The sequence below is a fragment of the Takifugu flavidus genome, chromosome 11 (assembly GCF_003711565.1).
Source record: "Takifugu flavidus isolate HTHZ2018 chromosome 11, ASM371156v2, whole genome shotgun sequence".
Taxonomy (NCBI): domain Eukaryota; kingdom Metazoa; phylum Chordata; class Actinopteri; order Tetraodontiformes; family Tetraodontidae; genus Takifugu; species Takifugu flavidus.
Window position 1 is genome coordinate 2580070 of NC_079530.1, and position 20823 is coordinate 2600892.

Here is a 20823-nt window from a genome sequence, read left to right on the forward strand (position 1 = left end):
ACATACATCTCCACCTATACATGCTGTGTGTGTGAATAAATATATACATATATTAATTTAGGGAATGATGATAATAGTGCACATATTAAATTAACTTTATTCAAACCTGATTTTGAAAATATTGAACGTTCTAGTTAGCAGCAAAACAAGCCCGCTAACAAACTGAGGCAACACTTGACGTTTTGTGGTGTTACTGTACAAAGTAATTACAACTTGTTTTTCTTGTTAGGCAACGTGGATTAAAAAGTACTATCAAAACACAAAATCTTTCCTAAGCGTGAAAAACACATTTATTACAAACTTCTTTTTCCTCCCTCTATCAAAAAGAACCAAGCCGTCTCTTGCGTCTCTGGTCACGGCTCGTTCCCGTTGACGCTCTTGTGCCGCTCCGTCCGGCTCCGCCTCAGCGCGTCGATGTGTTTGGCTCTCAGCCACGTGTCTCTGCACAGAGACGCCTGTCCCAGGCTCAGAGACAGCAACCTGCCAACACAGGCACACACGCCGTTTAAAACCTCGGACAGTCAGCAGCTCTGAATTTACAGGGGAGAACGCAGTGAAAATCTAAAAGGTCACCTCGCTACGACCAGCAGCCTGTGCAGGTCCTCGGCAGATACGCTCTCCGGGTCGTCCTTCCTCATATCTACAAAGTCATCTTCAACTGACTGCGGTTGTGAGAAGCAGCCGACAGAAGTCGCAGGTTTAATGAGCACATTAAAGAAGCATCATTTAAGTATATTTAATCATGAAATCCTTCAACTAAGCCTGCTACTATTAAAACTGCCTATTTTGAGATAAAAAAGTCCAAATTTTGGGATTAAAGAGAAGATTGGAATCGAAATATCGTTTCAATGTCAGTGTTTTTCCTGTCGGGATAATGATCTCACGGTGTGAGCCTCACCTTGGTCATTTCATTAGAGATGTTATAGTCTAGTTGGCGAGCCATGCTCAGGTAGATCCGAAACTTGTTCAGCTGCGATGAGACCTGTGGATGGACGTGGATGCTGCTGAGATATTCCTCCACTTGGGCCTGGCTGACCTGAGACTGAAGGTGGATCTGGCAGTCCGACTGTGGAGTTACAGAAATGACATGATCAGAGTGAAATGCTAAAGAGAGCAACACCGCCGGGTTTGGTGGGGAAAGACAAAAGCTTATTAGCAAAGTCAACAAACTGACATGTGTCAAATGTGTGTACTCCCTGGAAACACCTTCAGTCAGGATGAAACTATGTGTCCCTGGACCTGCACCAAGGGACACTATCAGGGGGCAAAAACTGCTCTCTACTGGATTTGTTTCTCCAACAGGTTTGGCCAGAACACCGGGGGGTGGAAGACCCTGAAGCCTCTAGTCAGTGGTCCAGTGTAAACACAGACATTCTCTGACTTCTAATCGCCCCTGGTTGTTTACAGCGCCGCCTTCACTGAAAATAAGATGAGTGAGCCAATCCCAAGACTGTTCCTGTGGCACACAAGTGCTGCCATGGCAACCCATTAGACCAATACACAGGAATAGCACACGGCGCATTCCTCCGGCTGTTTGCAATGCGCCGAGAAGCCGGTGGTCAGAGGGTTTGCGGCAGCCAACCAATAGCAGAGCGACGCTGGCTGGAGACAACCTCCAGCGACAGCAGTCGGCTCAGCTGCGGGGGCAGGAAACGTGACCCCTCCCGGGCAGTTCCGGGGCGGGTGTGCGGGTGTAGATGGCGAGTCGGGCCTGCCACTTCACATTTTAACCTTTGTCCTCACCGGCAGGAGTGAGCGTCCCTCCGACGTGATGAGCACGTTAATATTGCAGGGGAATTCCATCTGGTGGTAGTTAAAGTCATAGTCCACCTTTTGCCAGGAGATCACGTTCCCCAGCGCTGTGACGTTGCGCACACCTACGTGACAGAAACGCACAGAGGAAGACGCCACCTGGTCAGGGTCATGCCGGCGGTATGTGCAGGCCGCATCAAATGTTCCGTTTACCGTCCTGCAGTTTCGAGAAGCCTCACCTGTCGTGTCCAGCTGTCCCTGCTCCAGCTGGGTCTCATCCAAGAAGAGCAAAGTGTTCCGGGCCAGCTGCAGGGCTCCACTGACCAGCCGGTTGGCCACATAGTCCTTCTTCGGAATCAGCCGCATCTGATTCATGTTCTGGAGGCTCATGGCCAAATAATATGACTGCAGAGGATTTGAGGCAAGATTAAATGAATGAAAGAGAGACACTAGCCCATTAGCAATGTTTTGAAGTGCAAACTGACAGAAGGGACCAGCTGCTGAATGATCTGGTAGAAACGTTGTGTGTACGAGGCAACCGTAGGACAACCGCTGATGTTCAAGGTAAACTTGCCCAGTGGAAGAGCGTCCCGTCTGCTGTAGCTACGGGACAAAAAGACAATTCTGATCGCTGTATTTCACTGTTCTACCAAAGCCAAATACTATTTAGCTTGAGAGGCAACGGATCTCAAGTATCAGTGAGAAGCTGAGGGATTGTCTGCCAATTACAATCCAATAAAATCATTTAGATGAAGTATTTCAGCATAAAAAATTAGTGGAGACCGAAATACGGCCCCTCAGTTTATGCCAACTTCATGATTATAGATGTTTACAAAATTATAGAAATGTGCAAGTCAAAAGTTTAAAGTGATAGAATGTGTTTTCCTTTTTTCTCCAGTACCACACTTTGCACACAGTCCCTCAACAATACCACTTTAATAGTGATTTTAATAAAAGCACAGCTGTAGTTTGTCGTTGAGTGTAATAAGACTGGAAACCTGTATGAGGACTTCTTACTCATCCTTCTGCAGCTCACTGGTGGTAATAAGAGTAAAGGTAACATACACATCAGAAATTAGATGAAGGATGAGGTACTCCGCCGCCAGAGCATCTCCCAGGAGGATGTGAGTGAAGTATGCGAGCAGCTCCGACCTGACACACATCATGTCACCCAGGGTTGATGAAAGAACTGAAAAGAGAAAACAAAGTGGGAAAAAGTATAAATAACAAGTCCAGATGAACCTTTCAGTGCCGGCTAAGGATGCATTACATCAAGCACCAACGCCAACATAAAACCCTCTATATTTTCACAGGGATGGAACACAAACGTAAATGCGCTGTGAAAACTTTAAGCTGGATTTGGGCGAGTGAAGACCAAATATATTAACAGCAATATATAAATAACAGGAAGCAACAATTACTAATAAGTTACGTGTCAACAAACTATTTTTGCCTGTTGACCATTATGACCACTGTAATAAGTCGATACACACACAGAATGGGGGACTAAAAGAGTCCTCACAGGCACTGTTGTCCTCCAGGGTGGTGAGGGGCAGCAGGGGGTTGTTGTGCGGCAGCGGACGAGCGTACAACATATGGAGGCGAGGGACAAGCGAGGCCGGCGGCCTGTGCACCCTCTGCTCTTCTGCTGTCTCCATGTACTCTGTGGGGTCCAGCATGGACGAGGACACATCTCTGTGTGGACGCAGCAACAGTGAATTAAAAATAAATGAATAAGCAATAATAGCTGAGGCCTTTACTGACAGGCAGGGCACTTCTGGATTTTCCTGGTCACAAAGTTTATTGATTTTTCATTACACTATGTCACCATGACAACTAAATTAATCCACTGAAGGACTGCCTGAAGACCGCTGAGGTCTCTAGGGAAAAAGGTATCCAGATCTATAAATATTCTGATGGAAAGATAATTTCAATAAATACCCAGAAACAGCCTTATAAGAACATCTAGTACAACCTCAAAAATCTGTTTACTGCAGACACACTCACAGTAAACATCTTTGCATGGACATAATTACTCAGAATAAATAAGACTAAATGTAGAACCAAGCAATGCTGCATAATACCACATCAATTTAATGCAGATTTCTTTTTCACTTGATTGCTAGAGCTGCCACAACCTTACAAGTGGCATAAAACTGCGGATTGCTGAGATTTTTTAATGGCCTTCTTCGGTGGTGCGTTTAACCGGGTCGGTGGTCTCATTATCGCCACCTGCTGGACATACATTAAACAGTGGAAAACTATGTTCACAGCTCCAGATCTTTGATGGTCCAGATGTTGCACAGTCTAGCCTAGAAGGAAAGATCACCCTGGGACCCACCCTTGAAGTGAAGCTGCGTGTGCATTGTGAGGAAAATATTAAGGTATTATTTTGATGGATCTTAATGTGATTGGCAAGTTTGGTAAAAAAAAAAAATTATGATTACAGTGACTGCACCTTCAGCCGAGTGGCTGAAATCTTAAAGCTCTGATGCATCATGGACAGTTTTGCTGGGTCATTTCTCCGCGACGCTCGCTTCCTCTGCTGCTCCCGAGTCAGCACCCTCGCTCACAAGCCTCACGCTTCCCTCACGGAAGCTTTCTCAACGGAGCAGATCCTCATTTTTCCAGGTTTAAAATGTTTTTTGCTGCCAGTGCAGATCAAACAAGAGCGTTTTGCTCGGTTCTTACTTCTCATCGGCCAGAGCGCTGAGAGCCGGACTGACGGAGAGGATGCCGTACATCTCTAGCGTGTCATTCACTTTGAAGCTTTCCCAGTCGTCGTACACCTGCACACAAACACACCTCTGTCGGCCTCAGCAACAGCACGTAACATGCATCAGCTCTGAACACCCACGGCTAAATTGACTGCTGATACGGTGGCAAACAGGGCGCTGAGAGAGGATCTGTAACGCACCTTGACGAGGCAGGAGGGACCTTTCTCTCCAGGCAGAGGGAAGTTGAGGTCCAGGTGGGAGGCGGACGTCTTCTGGTTGGAAGGAGCCTCTGTCTCCTGACGCTTACACTCACCGTTTCCATGCTGCTCCGTGGGATTCTGAGGACCTGCATATATGTAGGGGACACATGCTGTAGCACCAAAACAACTGCAACCATCAAACGTGACTGAATGTCTGTTTTACATTAAATTAACAGGATTTCGTAGATGTAATAAAGAGCTCTTGGATTTGTGCTGTTAAAAAATGGTTGTCGGTGTTCATGTAGAAATCAAATCAATAAGAAAAAGTCTTAGCATGATTTGGGTGTATGCTACCATTAGGTTCTCTCTGTTTTTGGGGCTGATAGTCCATGTCATCCATGTCATCCTCATCTTCCTCATAGCTGCGCTTCTGTCTGGTTGGCACATATGAGGTGGAAGGAACCACTCTGGCTTGGCTATAACTGGCATAGCTGTGTGACAGAATTAAGAAAACCATGCAAAGACCATCTCCATGGAAAATAGATACCAAAACCCAAACAACAAAAAGGTGTCCGTGAGGATTTCCAACAGATAAAACCTGGTCTCCTTATTTTCCCCAGTCAGAAGCACAAAACTAAAACATTATATTCCGTACGTAGACAAATATAAAATATACGCTGAACAAAAACATACAGGCTAAAGAAGATAAACTAGACAAGAAAAGGATATCTCTTTCACCCAGGTGTTTTCTCCAGGTATGGGGACGCAGTAGAAAGTCTGTCTCTCCGCAGTCACAGTGTTTCTGGAGTTAAGATCCACCTGGAGACAAACGGGCGTCAACACATGTGGAAAAGCTTCACTTATGAACCGAGATTAAGAACGCTTTGGACTCACCCCGCATTCGGTCACATCTTTGTACCTCCCACATCGCGACACCTGGGAACAGACAAGATGATAACCTCACCCACAATTTTGTGCTAAAACAAAGGGACAACTACTACAACTACTGCGGAGGTGTGCTCACTTTAGCCTTCGTGGACGGGTCAACGGTCTCGTACGTGCCCATGTAGAACTCTGGATCAAACATGTCTTGGATCAAACAACGGAACTTCACGAGGCTGTTGGGCTTCAGATAGTGCAGGGGGATGTCGTTCAAAGACGGGACCTTCACCAAAGCAACAACGGCGGTTATTTGTGCGCCAAACACATTCTGCCAGCTGTTTTTCTTCTCCACGGCAAATCCAGGGATGTACACAGCTACTTTACCGCAGCAAGCGTATCCTCCTTCAGCTTATCTTTGAAAAACTCCACCACTTTCAGCTCCCATCCGGAGGCTAATTCAGTCTGGGCAGCAGCTAAAGACAGCAATAAAAACACACAAATGCGATTTATATAAAAGCAGCTTCCTGATCACCGAAAACTTCAGTACAGCTCTTAAATGGAGCAGAAATGATGGGATCTATAACGCCATATTTTCAAGTGTGACCAGTTGAGAGATGCCTACATATGATACATGAAATAACACAATTGTGCTGCAATGGTTTTTTTTTAAATAGTTTCTCCTCTTTACTCGCACCCATACAATTTTAAACCTAATTAGTTTCACAGGTGCTTCCTCACATAGTTGCACATTAAATTTACCCTGAAATGACAATGATGAGATTGCCGGTGCGGTTTTTTGGAAGAAATGTCAAAGAATAATCTCATATTAAAAGGAAAAAGGCACTTAAATATTCTTCAAAATTAACCACTGTTTTGGGCATGAAGACTGCGTTTGGAGCATATTTAAAAATTAAACATTTCTTTTCAAATAAACCTTAAACTGCTTTGAGGATGCTGGGATACCACATGTTGATTTTTAATGTTGGGGCTTAAAACCAGCCCATTTCGTGCTACCAATAAAACATTTACAGTGTGAGCGCTGGCGACACTAGATAAAACACATCTCATCTTTTACAACGCGATTATGGAAAGTTTGGACAAAATTTACGTTTAACATGTGATGAGCATGGTAGTTAGCATAGCGCTTAGCCGAACGGCTAACTGGTAACATTCACGAGTTAACCAAACGATTGCTGTCAGTGAGGTTCCGGTTTGCCTCTCACCAAACATCCCGTCAACAATGTCGAGGGGGTTATTTATCCAGTCGTGCGCGGAAGACATCGTCGGGCGGTGAGAAACGCTGCGGTATATTAAGAGGAATGCCACAACAAAGTCTTTCTGGAGACACTATTTCGTTAACTTTCGTTGACACAGAGAATCGCTCTAGCGAGGGCGGGAAATTTGCGTCACTCTTCGAAGTGACCGGTTTGTTTCTTTTGTCTACCGAGACCGCCCGGAAGAGGCGGGGGCTGTCTCACTGATTTGTTCTATTGAGATCAATGTGGGAACGTTTAAAATTGGAGGCTGCTGGAGAAAATGTGAGTCTTTTATTTTAAAAAAAGGTTTTAACTGAACTAACTTTATATTACATCTGTAAAGGACATAAGGTGTGCGTTTCAGACTACGACCGGTAGGGGGATGTAGTGAGATTTTTTTTTTTAGTTTTACTTTTCAATGACCGAAGAAGTGCTGTTCCTTCTAGCGGCGAGCGTGGTTTTCGCAGATCTATATACAATATGTGACGCTGTTTAGCCGTAAGAAGATGAGCTGCTGATGCTTTAGAGATCATAGCAAATCCGTGGGAACCGGAAAAGAAAATCTTTTTGGGGAACTGAGCGTGCGCTGCAGTATTTTTCCGGTAGTGGTTACGTGTAAATTCTGGTGGAAAATGGCAGATAGAAAAAACAACAATGTTCCCAATACTAGTGCTAACTTACTGTTCAGCGGCGCTCCTGAATTCAATTTCAACTTGCCTTTCATGCCAGTGAGTCAGGCCACCGGTCCGGTTGTGCTGTCAGGAGGTGAGCTGGAAAAACGAAACCTTAAAGATTGAAACATTGACTGTTCTTAGCAGGCTAAGCTAGCCGGATGACTGGATTCTTGTGCATCAGCTGTTATTTATTTGAAAAGAAACGGTTTGTGCGAGCGGATGTGATAAAAGGAGACAGCAGAAGATATTTAAATACTTGACTCGGGTGTTTCCGAGCAAGGATGGGTTAAAAGGATGTAGGATCTAGGCGGAAATGTGTCCTTTGCCCCATCTTCAGATCCTTCCAAGTCATGTTGTAAGCTTAGGATGAACATTTTCACTGATACCGTAAAATTATTGACACGTATGAAACAAACTTTATTACCAGTTGAGGAGGTTTTTTTTTCTCTCATTACCTCAAGACCAAAGGGGCACTGATAATAAAGTAACTATTTCATGCAATCTTGCATTGCCACCACATATATATAGTACATATTCTGCACAACTGGAACTGGTTAACTGAAGTTGAACAATGTCTATCAAAGGAAAACAACTTTCTCCAAATGTCTGATTGAAAGTCCTGTTTCCGTTTGAAATGTTAGATGATTCCACTGATGTGGGCGAAGAGGACAGTTTTCTGGGTCAGGTCTCCTCAAACGGGCCGCCCACTTCCACATTCAACTATTTCTCCAGTCCAGTTACCAGCAGTGACCCGTTTTCGTCCATCGGCCAGTCACCATTCCCACCACCGACCTTGTCGACGGCCTCAGCAACCGCAAGCCAGGCTTCTGCTCCCGGCAGTGTCTCTACGGCTCCTCTGCCGCCACCTCAAGTGTCGCAGTTGAACTCGGCTCCTCCTCCGTTTGGCGGTGCGGTGTATCAGAGCCCGATGGGGCGCCACACTCCTCCTCCCCATTGTACCGCGACCCCCCCACCTCCACAGATGCAGCCGCAGAGTCTCAACCCGTATCGGCACACCCCCACCAGCAGCAGAGCCAGTCCTTATATTCCAGCCCCGGAGATCCTACCACCGACACACACAACCCAACAGAACCCTTATGCTCTCAGCTCTCCGCCACAGACTTTCCCGCCGTCAGGACCCACCTTCACCAAGGTACTGGTAAGCTGCGCTCGGTGTTGGATGTCTTTCAGGGGTACTTGATTTTATCATACTTGAATGAAGCAAGTCTTAGGCTGTTTCCGAAACCACACACTCGTTCCCTATTCACTACTCACTACATCGCCAGGAAAAGTGGCCAGGTCCATTTAATTATTTTAACCCATCCGAAACATACCCAAACACATTTAGCGGTCGTTTCTTTGAAAATGCAATATTTTACCCTATTATTATCTTTATATAATAATAATAGATTGAAATATTAATGTCAATAATAATAACATAACACTTCCTTATTATCTCAAATAATTAGTGACATTTTCGCGCCATGACATGATGGTACATTCTCAAATATATATATACATTTAGGACTGGTCTTCATAATCCAGCGTTTTGGAGCATGATGTCTGTTGAACCTAGCTGGTTCCTCTTAATTTGAAAAATTTTGTGTTCCATTTTTGTAAATAGTTATTAAAAAATCCCAATAGGATAAATGCAATTTCTTTATGTGTGTGTGTGTTTATGTAAATAGTTTTCATTTCAAAATCAAAAACTGTATCAATTAAATTTAAACTTTGAATAAAGCATTTGTTATCAACCATATGATGCGAAGAAAGCAATCTTTGATGGAAGTTAACTTGATTTAAACAATTTAATATTACAAATACAACAATACAACTATACAATTTAATATATTCTTTTTTACATTTTATCTACCAGTTTCTGTAACAGATTTAAAAGATATGTGAAACAAATAGTATATAATAATAACATAATATTACATACATTTGTACGTCATGTCTGCTCGTTTACCCGCCATTGACAGATTATCACGTGATACCGTAAAGGCTGATGGGATATATTACCGAGTTCGGGTGCATCGGTTGTACACTACTTTTTGCAGTGCATTGTGGGATACATTGAGTGCACTCGCGATGCTCACTAAGAATTCGGACACTATTTCAAAATGGCGTCCACACGATTGAGTGCACTATGTAGGGTATAGGGGGTGGTTTCGGACACAGCCTTACTGTTGTATTTGTCTGCCCAGCCTCCTCTCACGCAGTTTCAAGCCCCTCCCCCCCCAGCCAGCACCAGCGGTGCAGTGGTGCCTGCAGGTCCGCCGATGACGTACACGTACAATATCTACGAGCCCGTTCACCCTCACTGGTTCTTCTGCAAGCAAGTGGAATCAAAGAGCGTATGGCTTCCTTTCAGTATCATTGACTCCCTCCAGCTTGAGGAGACCTATAATTCAGGTATGTTTCCACGCCGCCGACGTTTCGGTCAGTGACGCGTCGACTCGCTTCAACATTTTAGTTGTTTCTCTTCTCCCAGTTCAGCCAGACCCTGAAAATGTGATCATCCGCACCGATGGCGGCCGTTATGACGTGCAGCTCTACGACCGCGTGCGGACTGCTGTGTACTGGGAGGAGGAACCGGCAGAGGTCCGGCGCTGCTCTTGGTTCTACAAAGGGGATGCGGACAGTCGGTTTGTCCCTTATTCTGAGGAGTTTAGCGACAAGCTGGAGGTTTGTCACAATGTGACTTGAAGTGATTGTAATCAAAACTCCAGTTATGGGTCATTTATTGTAAATACTGTTATTGTTTACTCTGGTGTATTTAACTTCAGGCGGAGTACAAGAAAGCTGTTTCTACCAACCAGTGGCACCGTAGACTGGAGTTCCCCTCAGGGGAGACTATTGTCATGCACAATCCAAAGGTGAAGTTGATTCTTGATGAGGGGACGGTGTTGTGCCGATGATAACGCCAGCTGAAGTTGGTGTTTTCTGTTGTTCCTGTAGGTGATTGTGCAGTTCCAGCCCTCCTCGATGCCAGATGAGTGGGGCACAACTCAAGATGGACAGACCAGGCCCAGAGTGGTGAAGAGAGGGATTGACGATGACCACGATGACATACCCGATGGTGAGTTCACTGGTTCCGAGAAAAAGCAGGAAAATCCTCCTGGCATTTTCTACTGTCTTTTTACTGTAGATAATAATTTTGCTACTTTGCCAGGTGAGCTAGCCACAGTGGACCATCTCGTGTTCATGGTTCATGGAATTGGTCCAGTGTGTGACCTGCGGTTTAGGAGCATGGTGGAGTGTGGTGAGTACCCGCGCGTGCGTTGTGTCGCTGGCGCGTCAAGCTACACAAGTCGCGGATCCTAAACGCCCTCTTGCTTTCAGTGGACGACTTCCGCAGCGTGTCGCTCAAGCTGCTGCACAGTCACTATAAGAAAGCTGTGGACGAGCACGGCATCAGCCGGGTGGAGTTCCTGCCTGTCCAGTGGCACACGGCGCTCCATGGAGATGCCACCGGAGTGGACAGGTAAAGGGCAGCTCCAAGCTCGCTGTTGGTCAGGATGGCGCTTTTAGTGGTGCACAAAAATTACCCTTTAGAGCACGCCAATTTCAGATAAGTTGAGTTTTTGCCCGTTTCCACTGTTACCACATCATACTGATCATATATATAAAGTCTTCTATCACCAGTGTAGTATCATGACATTGACTTGTTTCTGTTACATACTGTTAATGTTAAATCAGTAACATAAATAAAGCTAATGAATACCTAAATATTTTTTCCTTTAATTTGTAGGAGGATAAAGAAGATCACCTTGCCCAGTACTGGACGTTTACGTCACTTTACTAATGAGACTCTGTTAGATGTCCTCTTCTACAACAGTCCCACTTACTGTCAGACCATCATGGACACAGTTGCCCAGGAGATTAACAGACTTTATGCTCTGTTCATGAAGAGGAACCCAGATTACAGAGGAGGCGTTTCAGTGTGTGGGCATAGCCTGGGTAAGACATGTGGCCATTATACGCCACTTACTTGTCGTCTGCAGGGCGTCTAATCCCTTTTTAAAAATGTTTTCAGGTTCTCTCATCCTCTTTGACCTGTTGTCAAATCAGAAAAACGGCTTCCAGGAGGCACCTGCGCCGCCCATACCGACGGTTAACGGGGACAACAAACAGGTCTCGTTATATGAAGTAAATAAACGCAAACACTTGCTGTTATGTCACACGACTGAACTGTTGTTTCTCCCTGCTGCTGCAGACGGCAGCCTGGACTCCGCAGGATACTCAGGCCTGCACTCCAGCTGTGGACGAGCAACCCAAAGAAGATGGGGAGGACTTTGAGGACCTTTCATCTGTGCTGGAACATCTGGGCTTGTCGGAGTACAAGAGCACGTTTGACAATGAAAAAATTGACATAGAATCTTTTGTAAGAATAACAGGCTTTATTGTTTCACGCCTCTATATCTGCAAAGGCGCCAATGTTATTTTTCCACATCCTATTTTTGTGGCAGCTTCTTCACTTTGGTCTTTGTGTCCCACTTTCCAGCTTCTGTGCACAATTGAGGATCTGAAGGAGATGGGAATCCCACTGGGTCCCAGGAAAAAGATCGCCAAGTTCGTGAAAGAGAGAGTGAATAAGCAGGTAGGGGCGTCTCTCGGATACCTCTGTCTTTCAAGAACGTGGCCATGGTTACTGAGGACTCGTGTTGATCTGCTCTGCCCAGGCTGCCCGTCAGGCAGCGCAGGAGAAGAAAGCAGAGGTTAAAGAAGCCAGTCAGGCGGCAGCGCCTCCACCTCTTGCTCAAGCTGCTCCTGAATCTCCAGCAAACAAGCTCCCAGTGGGGAACGCCGTCTCCTCCATCCACGTCAACTACGACTACTTTGCGGTTGGCACCGGACAGGTACGTGTGATGGGCTTTTTGATTTTTCTTTGTGTGTTTTTAGAAACCACAAAAAACTGGTTTGTTCCTCAGGTGTCGGTTGTCTACCACTCTCTGGACTTTGAGCCGGTGAATTTCTTCGCCCTCGGCTCTCCGATCGGCATGTTCCTGACGGTCCGAGGTGTCGAAAAGATCGAAGAGAGCTACCAGCTGCCCACGTGCAGGGGATTCTTCAACATATACCATCCGGTATGCAGCTCTTCCAGCCTGTTTATCTCCCAAATCTCTTCCTGTTAGATGGACAGAACTCCTGTCATCATGTGGAGCGTAAACTGTTGTTGTCCTGTGTGGAACATTTAGGTCACCTTACCTGCATTCCTTGAAGTTAGTCACATGACACAACATAGCAATTACACCTCCAACAAATCAGGGCTATTAGGGAACACGATGAGACCTGGAAATGACCCGGGTCGGTTATTGGTTTAAAGTTAGCCATACTGCTCGTGTTGAGTCTCGTGTACTGGAACGGCATGCAGATCTGTCTCCTGCTGTCCTGTCACTGAGGGACAGGAGGGTTATAATCCAGTGTGTCTCCTGTTGTTCCAGCTGGACCCTGTGGCGTACCGGATTGAGCCCTTAATATTACCAGACTTGGACCTGAAGCCGGTTTTAATTCCACACCACAAAGGAAGGAAGAGGCTTCATCTCGGTACGGCACTAACGACTCTTGCACAACACCACAGTGTTTTTTTTTTAATTTTTGTCTCATCAGCTCAGACTGTGTTGCCACTTCAGACCCAAACTGACTTCAGTGGTTTTAGTGAACTTCCTGTAGCTAAACAGGAACTTGTCTGTTGAAGTGCAGTAAAATGTCAACAAAATTCTATTTTAAACCCAGAGAACATGCTCATGTGTTTTCACATTTTATCTGCATGAATTATGAGCAAAATAAGCAGGACAGTAAGGACATTCATACAGACACATGACTGTTGGAATAGCAGAAGTTATTTTAGGTGACGTGTTCTGTGTTTTGCAGAGCTGAAGGAGAGTCTCACTAGGATGGGCACAGACCTGAAGCAAGGTTTTATCAGCTCGCTTAAGAGCGCCTGGCAGACGCTGAACGACTTTGCCCGGGCGCACACAGCGTCTGCACAGCTCCAGGCCGAGCTGGCGATTGTAGCCAATCAGATCGAAGAGCAGGAGAAGCAGGCGCAGGAGGGTGAGCGTCTCTGCAGGCCCGACCATAGCCGCCATCACATAAGCCTCCTTTGTGTCTAAGTGGTCGTTTTGCTCCCACAGAACACAAAATCCCAGAAACCCCTGAGCTACAAAAGGAGGAGGAGCCTCAAGTGAAGATTGGAATGCTGAACGGAGGAAATCGCATCGACTACGTCCTGCAGGAGAAGCCCATTGAGAGTTTCAACGAGTACCTGTTTGCCCTCCAGAGTCACCTCTGCTACTGGTACTGTCGCTTTTGTCACGGCTCCTTACAACATTTGGCAGATGTCAACAGCTGGATTTTTGTTCGTAGCTTGTAATAAGATCCTGTTTTCGGTTGTCCGAGACAATGACAGACGCAGGGAGAGGGTGAACCTCATGAACCCTCACCCCGGCTTCACAGGGGACCAGAGGTGGTGCAAAAAGCCGGGAAGCAAAGCCAGTTTCTTTTCAGGGCCCGTTCTAACTGATTGTACCATTCACATCAATGCAGGGATCATTTCAATCCCTAAAAATTAAGAAATTCGGACAATTTTCAAAATAAAACACCGCGGTCGATGATGTCATTTTCATGTGCGTTTTTATATAGCAGGATCTCAACAGGAAAGAGGATGAATAAATATATAAAAAAGACTAGATTTAACATTTAATTTGTCAGTAAAGTGCATGTCCAGGTTGAACCCAGCATGTCTACAAAAAGTTCCTCTAAATATGCTGCAGCCGTAAAGGCCAGTTTTACTGTCTGAAGGCTCAACGGTGGTTTTCAGGCAGAACAACAGACATCAAACGTGGCTTTTCTGATCCTTTTGATGACACTAGATGGTTCTGGGAGGTTCTGAATCAAAGCAGACAAGAACCGCTTCTAAAACTGAGCCTCTCGAACCTAAATATTTACACGAGCGAGCCGTTTCCTGAGCACAGTTTTCTGTTCTTGTGTTTCAGGGAATCTGAAGACACCGCTCTGCTGCTTCTCAAAGAGATCTACAGATCCAGGGAGATCCACCCGGAGCAGATTGCTCACTGATGCTGAAGTGGCCGGCGTGAACAAAAGTCCAAAATGGTTTCCTTCATTTCATGTCACTTTGGGATTTTGAATAATTTTTAAAATGACTTTATGTAGGTTATTGAGCGCAGATGAATAATACGATTGTATTATGCCATTTGTCTTAAATTAAGAGACATACATGTGAGATTGTAGATTTACGCACGCTCGGAGACTATTTGATATTCCGTTTTTAAAGGATAAATTATAGAGCGGCTCACGTCTACTGAACATATTTATCAAGTCGGATGCTAACAGCAGGAACGACCTCACAGCAGGTTGAGTCCTTCTGTACCTTTTATTTTATAGCCAAAGATTGAAAATAAATCATTTCCTTGTACAGGTTCTGATTGACGTGTGTAGTGCCGAGTGTAACGTCTGTCCCTCAGGCTGGAGGGAGTTTAAAACTATCTACAAAAACAAGGATGTAACGTAATCACAGTACAGGATGAGACGTAAGAAACATGAAGCGCTTCTTGCTTTCGCTGCATAAATAACCTCCGTCAGCTAAAACATCCTCTCCGCGTGAGACGGAACAAAAAACTGCTGACTTCCACGTTACAGTTTTAGTACGTAGGCACAGACAGAAGTATTAAACTCAGAATCGAGGGATATTTACAGAACATTCAATCTCTGTCCAGTATAAGAAATCAATGGGCTGCGAGTGATTCTGACTGGGCAGAAAAGCTCAAATCTGTACCATAAACAATAATACTGCCACACACACACACACACACCTACAGCATCCAGTTCATGCTATAGGTGCATTTCTGTTCCTGGGTCTATAAGAGTAACATAAAAAAGGTTCCCTTTTAACTAGAGCGCAGGTATACACTTGCCAAAAGACCGACAGGACTAATGTTAGTTGATTTCTTACCTTGCCAACAGCCTCTTGCATTGTAAAACTTTTTACTTTCATTTCAACAAAGTGCAAACATTTTTTCTTTATTTGCCAGTGAATAAATAGTTGTACAGCTGGACTCGTTACCCTTCTGTCGCTGCTCATATTCTCTACTTTGCGGTGGATGTTAAAACACAGGCAGCTCTACATGAAGCTGCCTGTGCTTCTGTAGACTTGTTAGTTACCTCCAGTAGCTGGAGGTGGAATTCTGGGTCTGTTAGGGAATAATAACACGCCGTTGCTGCACTCTGCAAATCAAATAAGTTTTTTAACCGATTTCATGTAAATAAGACCCCCATAGATACAGACCACCTTCCAGTTTGCAGCTTGTTCAAGCACCAGAGGCTCAGTAAGGCCCAAAAAATGCAATTTTAACTAAAAACATCTTACCAGCGCTTTGGAATATGAGATAATCTCTATTTGCTCGTAAGTTTACATCAGCAGAAAACTAATTGTGCACCTTATTGTTTGGAATGCATAAATCTTGCGACACATACTGGCTGATCCAGCTGTCACAGGCAGGTAAACAGAGAAAATTAAAGGAGCCAGATGTGCCGGGAGCAGTTCAGATGGCTTTACGAGATGAGGACTGTAATTAAAACCTTGCTAATCGACGCAAAGCCCAGAGAAGCGCTACTTCCCTCCCACTACTGCTGCTGCGGTTGCATTGTACCATTTCGTGAAGATTCACATTGATTGTGTACATTCATTCGTCTACAGCTGTGCGGTAAAATGCAGAAGGGTCTGTGTAAACGTGCTCGTGCTGTAGTGCGGTTATATTGGCAGAACCTCACATTAGTCAATGTTGGGATGGCGACGGGGGGCGCAGGCTCGCTCAGTCCTCCTGCTTGCTCTGAGTCTTGAAGGCCTGCTTGCGGAGGTGAGTCTCGATCTCCTCGCGGAACACCAGCATGCCCAGGTGAGAGTGGGAGGCTTCGTTCATGGCTTTGGACTGGATGCACATGCGGTACTGTTCTGGCGTCAGCTCATCCGCGCACTGTTTCTCGTGCCACAGGTGGAAAAGGCTGGACACGGGCGTGCGGATCACGATCATGTCGCTGCGCAGGTACTTCCTGTAGAGGTGGACGTCTTCCACGCCCCAGCCTTTGACTTCTAGATCGAACCCACCTGCGGGTGGGAGAATGGCTGAGCGTCCAGGGCCTTCAACGTTAAAGTGACCGACGGTGTAGCCGCTTACCGATATTCAGGAAATCTGAGCGATACTGACAAGTCATCCCGAAGCCAAAATCTCTCCAGAAGCCAGCATCTTTTTTGTGAATCTATGTGGAAAAAAAAAAACAACCTTTCAAGGCTAAGAGAATTGACTTCTTTTTATCTGTAGTTAAACACGTCTGAACAGTAACTTTAGTGCCAACGGTTACATGTAGGAGCTCAGCTTTTAAGATTGAGACGTTTTTTTGTCATTACTTGGAAGCTGTGCGGAACTATTACCAGCTGGAGTTCGATGGGCGGAGCCAGCTCCAGATTTCCATAGACGATAGCAGGATTATACAAACTGAACACCACCGGATAGAAGACTCTTTTATCTGCAAAGTAATAGGTTGGGTACAAATAAAGATGGGCAAAGGGCTGTAACTACAATGACCGGTGCTGGTAAAAACTCACTGGGAGCGGCATGGAGGCGGCAGGTGTTGAGGAACTCCAGAGTGAAATGGATATCAACGTCACAGAAAAACATCAAGACGTCGCCTCTTTTCCAGGCGTGTGCTCCGATATCCAGACCCCGACCTCTGGAAAACTCCTCATCCACTGGGATCAGGGTGTAGTTAGAGAAACTCTCCTCTCTGCACAGGTGGATGTTTGAAATTGATGTTACCTGCAAAGCTGGCACGTTCAAGGCAGACATCTTTATATAGCAAAAACAGACCGTGAGACTTTTTCCAAGGATGACTTGACTTCCTGCAGACCGTCCTGTCCAAAGTAAACCACTGTGAGATGCACTCGCCTGTCCTGCAGTATGCAGACCTCCCTAGAGCACACAAGCACAGCGGCGGTTATTACGCAACATGACGTGCTGTGTTATGTTCTCCGTGGCAACGGATGCTGCTTCATTCCCACCTGAAGTTGTGTAAGAACTGTGAAAATGTTTCCACTCGGCCTGAGAGAGGAACGATGATGTTGATGATCATCCCAGACGTTTCCACAGATGTGCTCCTGACTTTCATTAAAGGGCCGAAAGGCCTGAAGAGGGTGACGTGGCGGAAGCTGCTGGACTCCTCTTTGGCGAAGAAGAGTTCATAGAGCGTCCCTTTGTCTCGCTCGGTCCTGTACAGTCCTAAAGAGGAAGACTGCAATAAGAATGACGCGTGTACAGGCCTTGCAACAATCTCCTTACCTTCATTAAAGTGAACCTCAGTATAGGTTTGTCTCTGCATCGGCACATCTTCCTCCACACCGTCCTCCTCATCAGGATTGTTGATGATGTCCAGCGCTGCCTCGACTACCTCCACCAACTCATCCCTGCGGTCTTTGCGGACGGGTTTCTCCTCCGGGTGTCGCGTCAGCCCCATCTCCAGCTGGTACACCTTAGATGAGGTGAAACTCTCAAAGGGGATCAGGGCATATTCACTGGGGAAGCGCGCCCCCGTGTTGACTTCGGCCTTGTCGATCTGAGAGTGCAGGTAATCCAGCAGGTCTCCTGGCTCTTGGTCTTTAGTCTCAGCGAGGCCCTGCACCCCAGGGAGCTCTTTCTTGTCCTGGAGGAGCTTTAATTTGTCACTCATTTCCTGCAACTCCTGCTTGAGCTGGGCAATCTGCCGCTTGAGGCTAGCGGCGCGATTTAAATGGCGTTCCTCTTGTTCTTGCAGCAGAGCCTGGTAGTACTCCTTCCCATTGTTCTCCCCTGCCAGGCCAGGCAGGACCAGACCGATGTCTGCGGGCGGCGTGCACTCCAGTAGGTAAGCGAACAGCAGCAGCACCAGCAGCAGGAAGAGACCGAGGAAGAGCCATCGGACCCGTCCCTGAAGCAGCAGTCCCCGTCTGGGCATCACGGCCTCATACAAGCTATAGCTGACAAGTCTGCATTCCCTTCACCTCTTCTATCACATTATTTTAACGTGTTTCTACACGTGAGTTTGTAAGTTTGGGATTTTTTTAAATGTCATTTTACAGTCTTATTTCCGAGTTCCACCCTTCCAGTCCATGCAACGGTCATCTACAAATAACCACAGATATTCGTGTCATCTTTTACCATACTGGAAAACATTAATGATTGTGACATATTGAACCTTCTGGCTTTGGGTTGTTCACATTATGAGACAATAACAATAATACAACATTGTGTTACCATTGGTGAGCTTTGCATTAAATTACATAGTGACAAGTTCTTTAATTTAAATAGTTGCTCCCCAAAGTCTTGGAAAATGTTTTATTTGCAGTAATTCATTTGAACCCGAAGAAAGAGTGAGTTAGATTCACCTGAAGAGCTAGCACACGGCTGTTAGCGCTCAGCTAACTCGACACAGTAAAAGTATCGGAAAAGTGTAAGGACCAACTTCCGGTTTAATGATGCGTTTCAAAATAAAGGTAAGCTAAAGATAAGACGGGCAATAATTGTTAAACGACAACAGAAATTTCTATTTTGGCATTAGTTTTTGGTAACTAAACATTTTGAAATACAAAAATGCATTGGTATTATAATGTATTTAATATTGGTGCCATTCGTATTAAGTTTCAAAAAGAGCAGAAAAGATTCCACTATTATTGCCATATTTGACCAAAAATAGGTTGTTTTTGAAGGCCGCACAGTGATAAAAACGTTCTCTGGGCTCTCAGCTGACAAACTCCAGTTGTTTTTTCTCTTCTGACACTTCTTTAATCTGTCTGTGCTGGTTTCAATTTGATTCAGGGCAACTAGCCTACAAACCAGCGGGGAGCCGTCTCAGCCAGCTGGAAAGAATTTACTGGGGAATTTATTACAGAATAGTATTTTGCGGTTTGAATATAATTTGATTCTTTCATTTATGTCACAAGGACAGGTCATTTGTTTTCAACTAAACTCTTGAATGCAATTGTGTAATAGTAAATCAAATTGGGCTTTGGGCAAAAGGAAACATTCAACATTCAAATTTGTTGGATCAGGACCAGAAAAAAGAAACCAAGTGTCCTTTCAACACTGTTTTCTGACCCTATTTTATCATTAGTTTGTTACAAACTACATTTATGTAAGAATCAGTTCACCGTAAGCTTGCAGAGGATCAAGTGGTGATGAAACCACATTAACACTGATCCACCAGAGCCTTTTTAAACTTTTATAGCTGAGGGACGATCAAATAAAACCTGGTCTGCTACTGATTTAAGTCCAACTGAATTTCACAGCTGCTTTTCAGCTTCCTGCTTTGGGTACTTTTCCGATTCATTACATAACTGGAGAACCCAAACTTTCTTGCAGACGGACCGTGTTATTACTCGCAGTCTTTTGATATATTTCAGAATAACGGAGGTTCCAGACCTTTAATTTCACCTTTAATTTGCACTTAATTTCACACAAACTTTTACTCTCGATGCCAAAACCGGAAACAGACGAGGTTCTGGGGCTAGCTTAACGGTGCTGGGCGCTTCGAACCACGTCGAGGTTATATTACGGCTGTTAGAAAAACGGCGAAACGCTTATAACAGAAAAGAAATTAGTACCTACCTAATCCCGCGTTTTTCCATTTTTGCCGGTGTTGACGACCGCAACATTTAGCGTCTTCCCAAACGCTGGAGGCAGCTTGTGTTAGAAACTGCCACGGAGCACAGAAAAGATGAGTGGGTCTTAGTTTACTTCCGGTCACCCAACAGCCAATCAGAGCTCCGCTACCTCGTGTCGTCACTAAACACGATGGCGTTATAATAATAATAATTATTATTATTATATTTATAATAATGATAATAATAATAATCTAGCTGAGAAGCAGCATTCTCTGTTCAAGCCCCGGTGTGGACAAAAACATGGAAGGTGTTGCCAGAACACCTTCAGAGCACTGCCGAGGGACCCTTGAGCAAGGCTGGCAGCCCATCCAGGGGTGTACCCTTCCTTCGCCACATGTGCACCCTCCCTGTGCCACCAAAAGTGAAAAAGCGGTTAAGAAGACAAAGAAAGTAATAATGGAAATCCTTTTTTATTTCATATGTATTTTAAGTATTTTTGCTGTTCATCATATGCAGCAAAGGTTCAGTTTGAAGCAATTTCTTGTGTTCAAATAAAGCATTTTGAACCCTGATTTAGGAAAACCGGGCTGTCATGTGTCTAATGATACAATACCGGACAACTTGTCAGATTACTTGTTTAGTCTTCAAACACGGGATCTATTATCGCTGCTTCTATTTATAGTCACC

The 20823-nt window shown here is 45.1% G+C and overlaps 3 protein-coding genes across 4 annotated transcripts; 1 reads left to right on the forward strand and 2 right to left on the reverse strand.

The window, feature by feature from the left end:
• Positions 1 to 77: 77 nt before the first annotated feature.
• Positions 78 to 6967, reverse strand: mcmbp (minichromosome maintenance complex binding protein). The gene is made up of 16 exons (XM_057047651.1): positions 6775 to 6967; positions 5936 to 6024; positions 5694 to 5834; positions 5564 to 5605; positions 5398 to 5488; positions 5024 to 5161; positions 4670 to 4815; positions 4444 to 4541; positions 3275 to 3447; positions 2818 to 2941; positions 2238 to 2355; positions 1992 to 2157; positions 1744 to 1877; positions 899 to 1066; positions 574 to 662; positions 78 to 480 (listed from the first exon to the last, which is right to left on the reverse strand). The coding sequence occupies exons 1-16, from the start codon at positions 6830 to 6832 to the stop codon at positions 354 to 356; spliced, it is 1902 nt and encodes a 633-aa protein (XP_056903631.1). The 5' UTR covers positions 6833 to 6967; the 3' UTR covers positions 78 to 353.
• Positions 6968 to 7272: 305 nt separating this feature from the next.
• On the forward strand, positions 7273 to 15562 carry sec23ip (SEC23 interacting protein). Of its 2 annotated transcripts, none has more exons than XM_057047646.1 (18): positions 7273 to 7572; positions 8123 to 8640; positions 9689 to 9896; positions 9976 to 10169; positions 10271 to 10360; positions 10443 to 10563; positions 10657 to 10746; positions 10827 to 10968; positions 11236 to 11444; positions 11521 to 11618; positions 11701 to 11868; positions 11989 to 12084; positions 12167 to 12343; positions 12416 to 12571; positions 12929 to 13031; positions 13359 to 13541; positions 13622 to 13784; positions 14483 to 15562. In XM_057047646.1, exons 1-18 carry the CDS (start codon positions 7440 to 7442, stop codon positions 14562 to 14564), a joined length of 2931 nt encoding a protein of 976 aa, XP_056903626.1. In that variant the 5' UTR covers positions 7273 to 7439; the 3' UTR covers positions 14565 to 15562. The 2 variants fall into 2 exon arrangements, with proteins under 2 accessions (XP_056903626.1, XP_056903627.1); XM_057047647.1 differs by having other exon boundaries at positions 8123 to 8634.
• On the reverse strand, positions 14862 to 20275 carry csgalnact2 (chondroitin sulfate N-acetylgalactosaminyltransferase 2). Its single transcript, XM_057047653.1, has 8 exons — positions 20141 to 20275; positions 17840 to 18658; positions 17563 to 17779; positions 17372 to 17473; positions 17110 to 17288; positions 16936 to 17030; positions 16682 to 16763; positions 14862 to 16611 (listed from the first exon to the last, which is right to left on the reverse strand). The coding sequence occupies exons 2-8, from the start codon at positions 18489 to 18491 to the stop codon at positions 16319 to 16321; spliced, it is 1620 nt and encodes a 539-aa protein (XP_056903633.1). The 5' UTR covers positions 18492 to 18658; positions 20141 to 20275; the 3' UTR covers positions 14862 to 16318.
• Between the last annotated feature and the right edge of the window lie 548 nt (positions 20276 to 20823).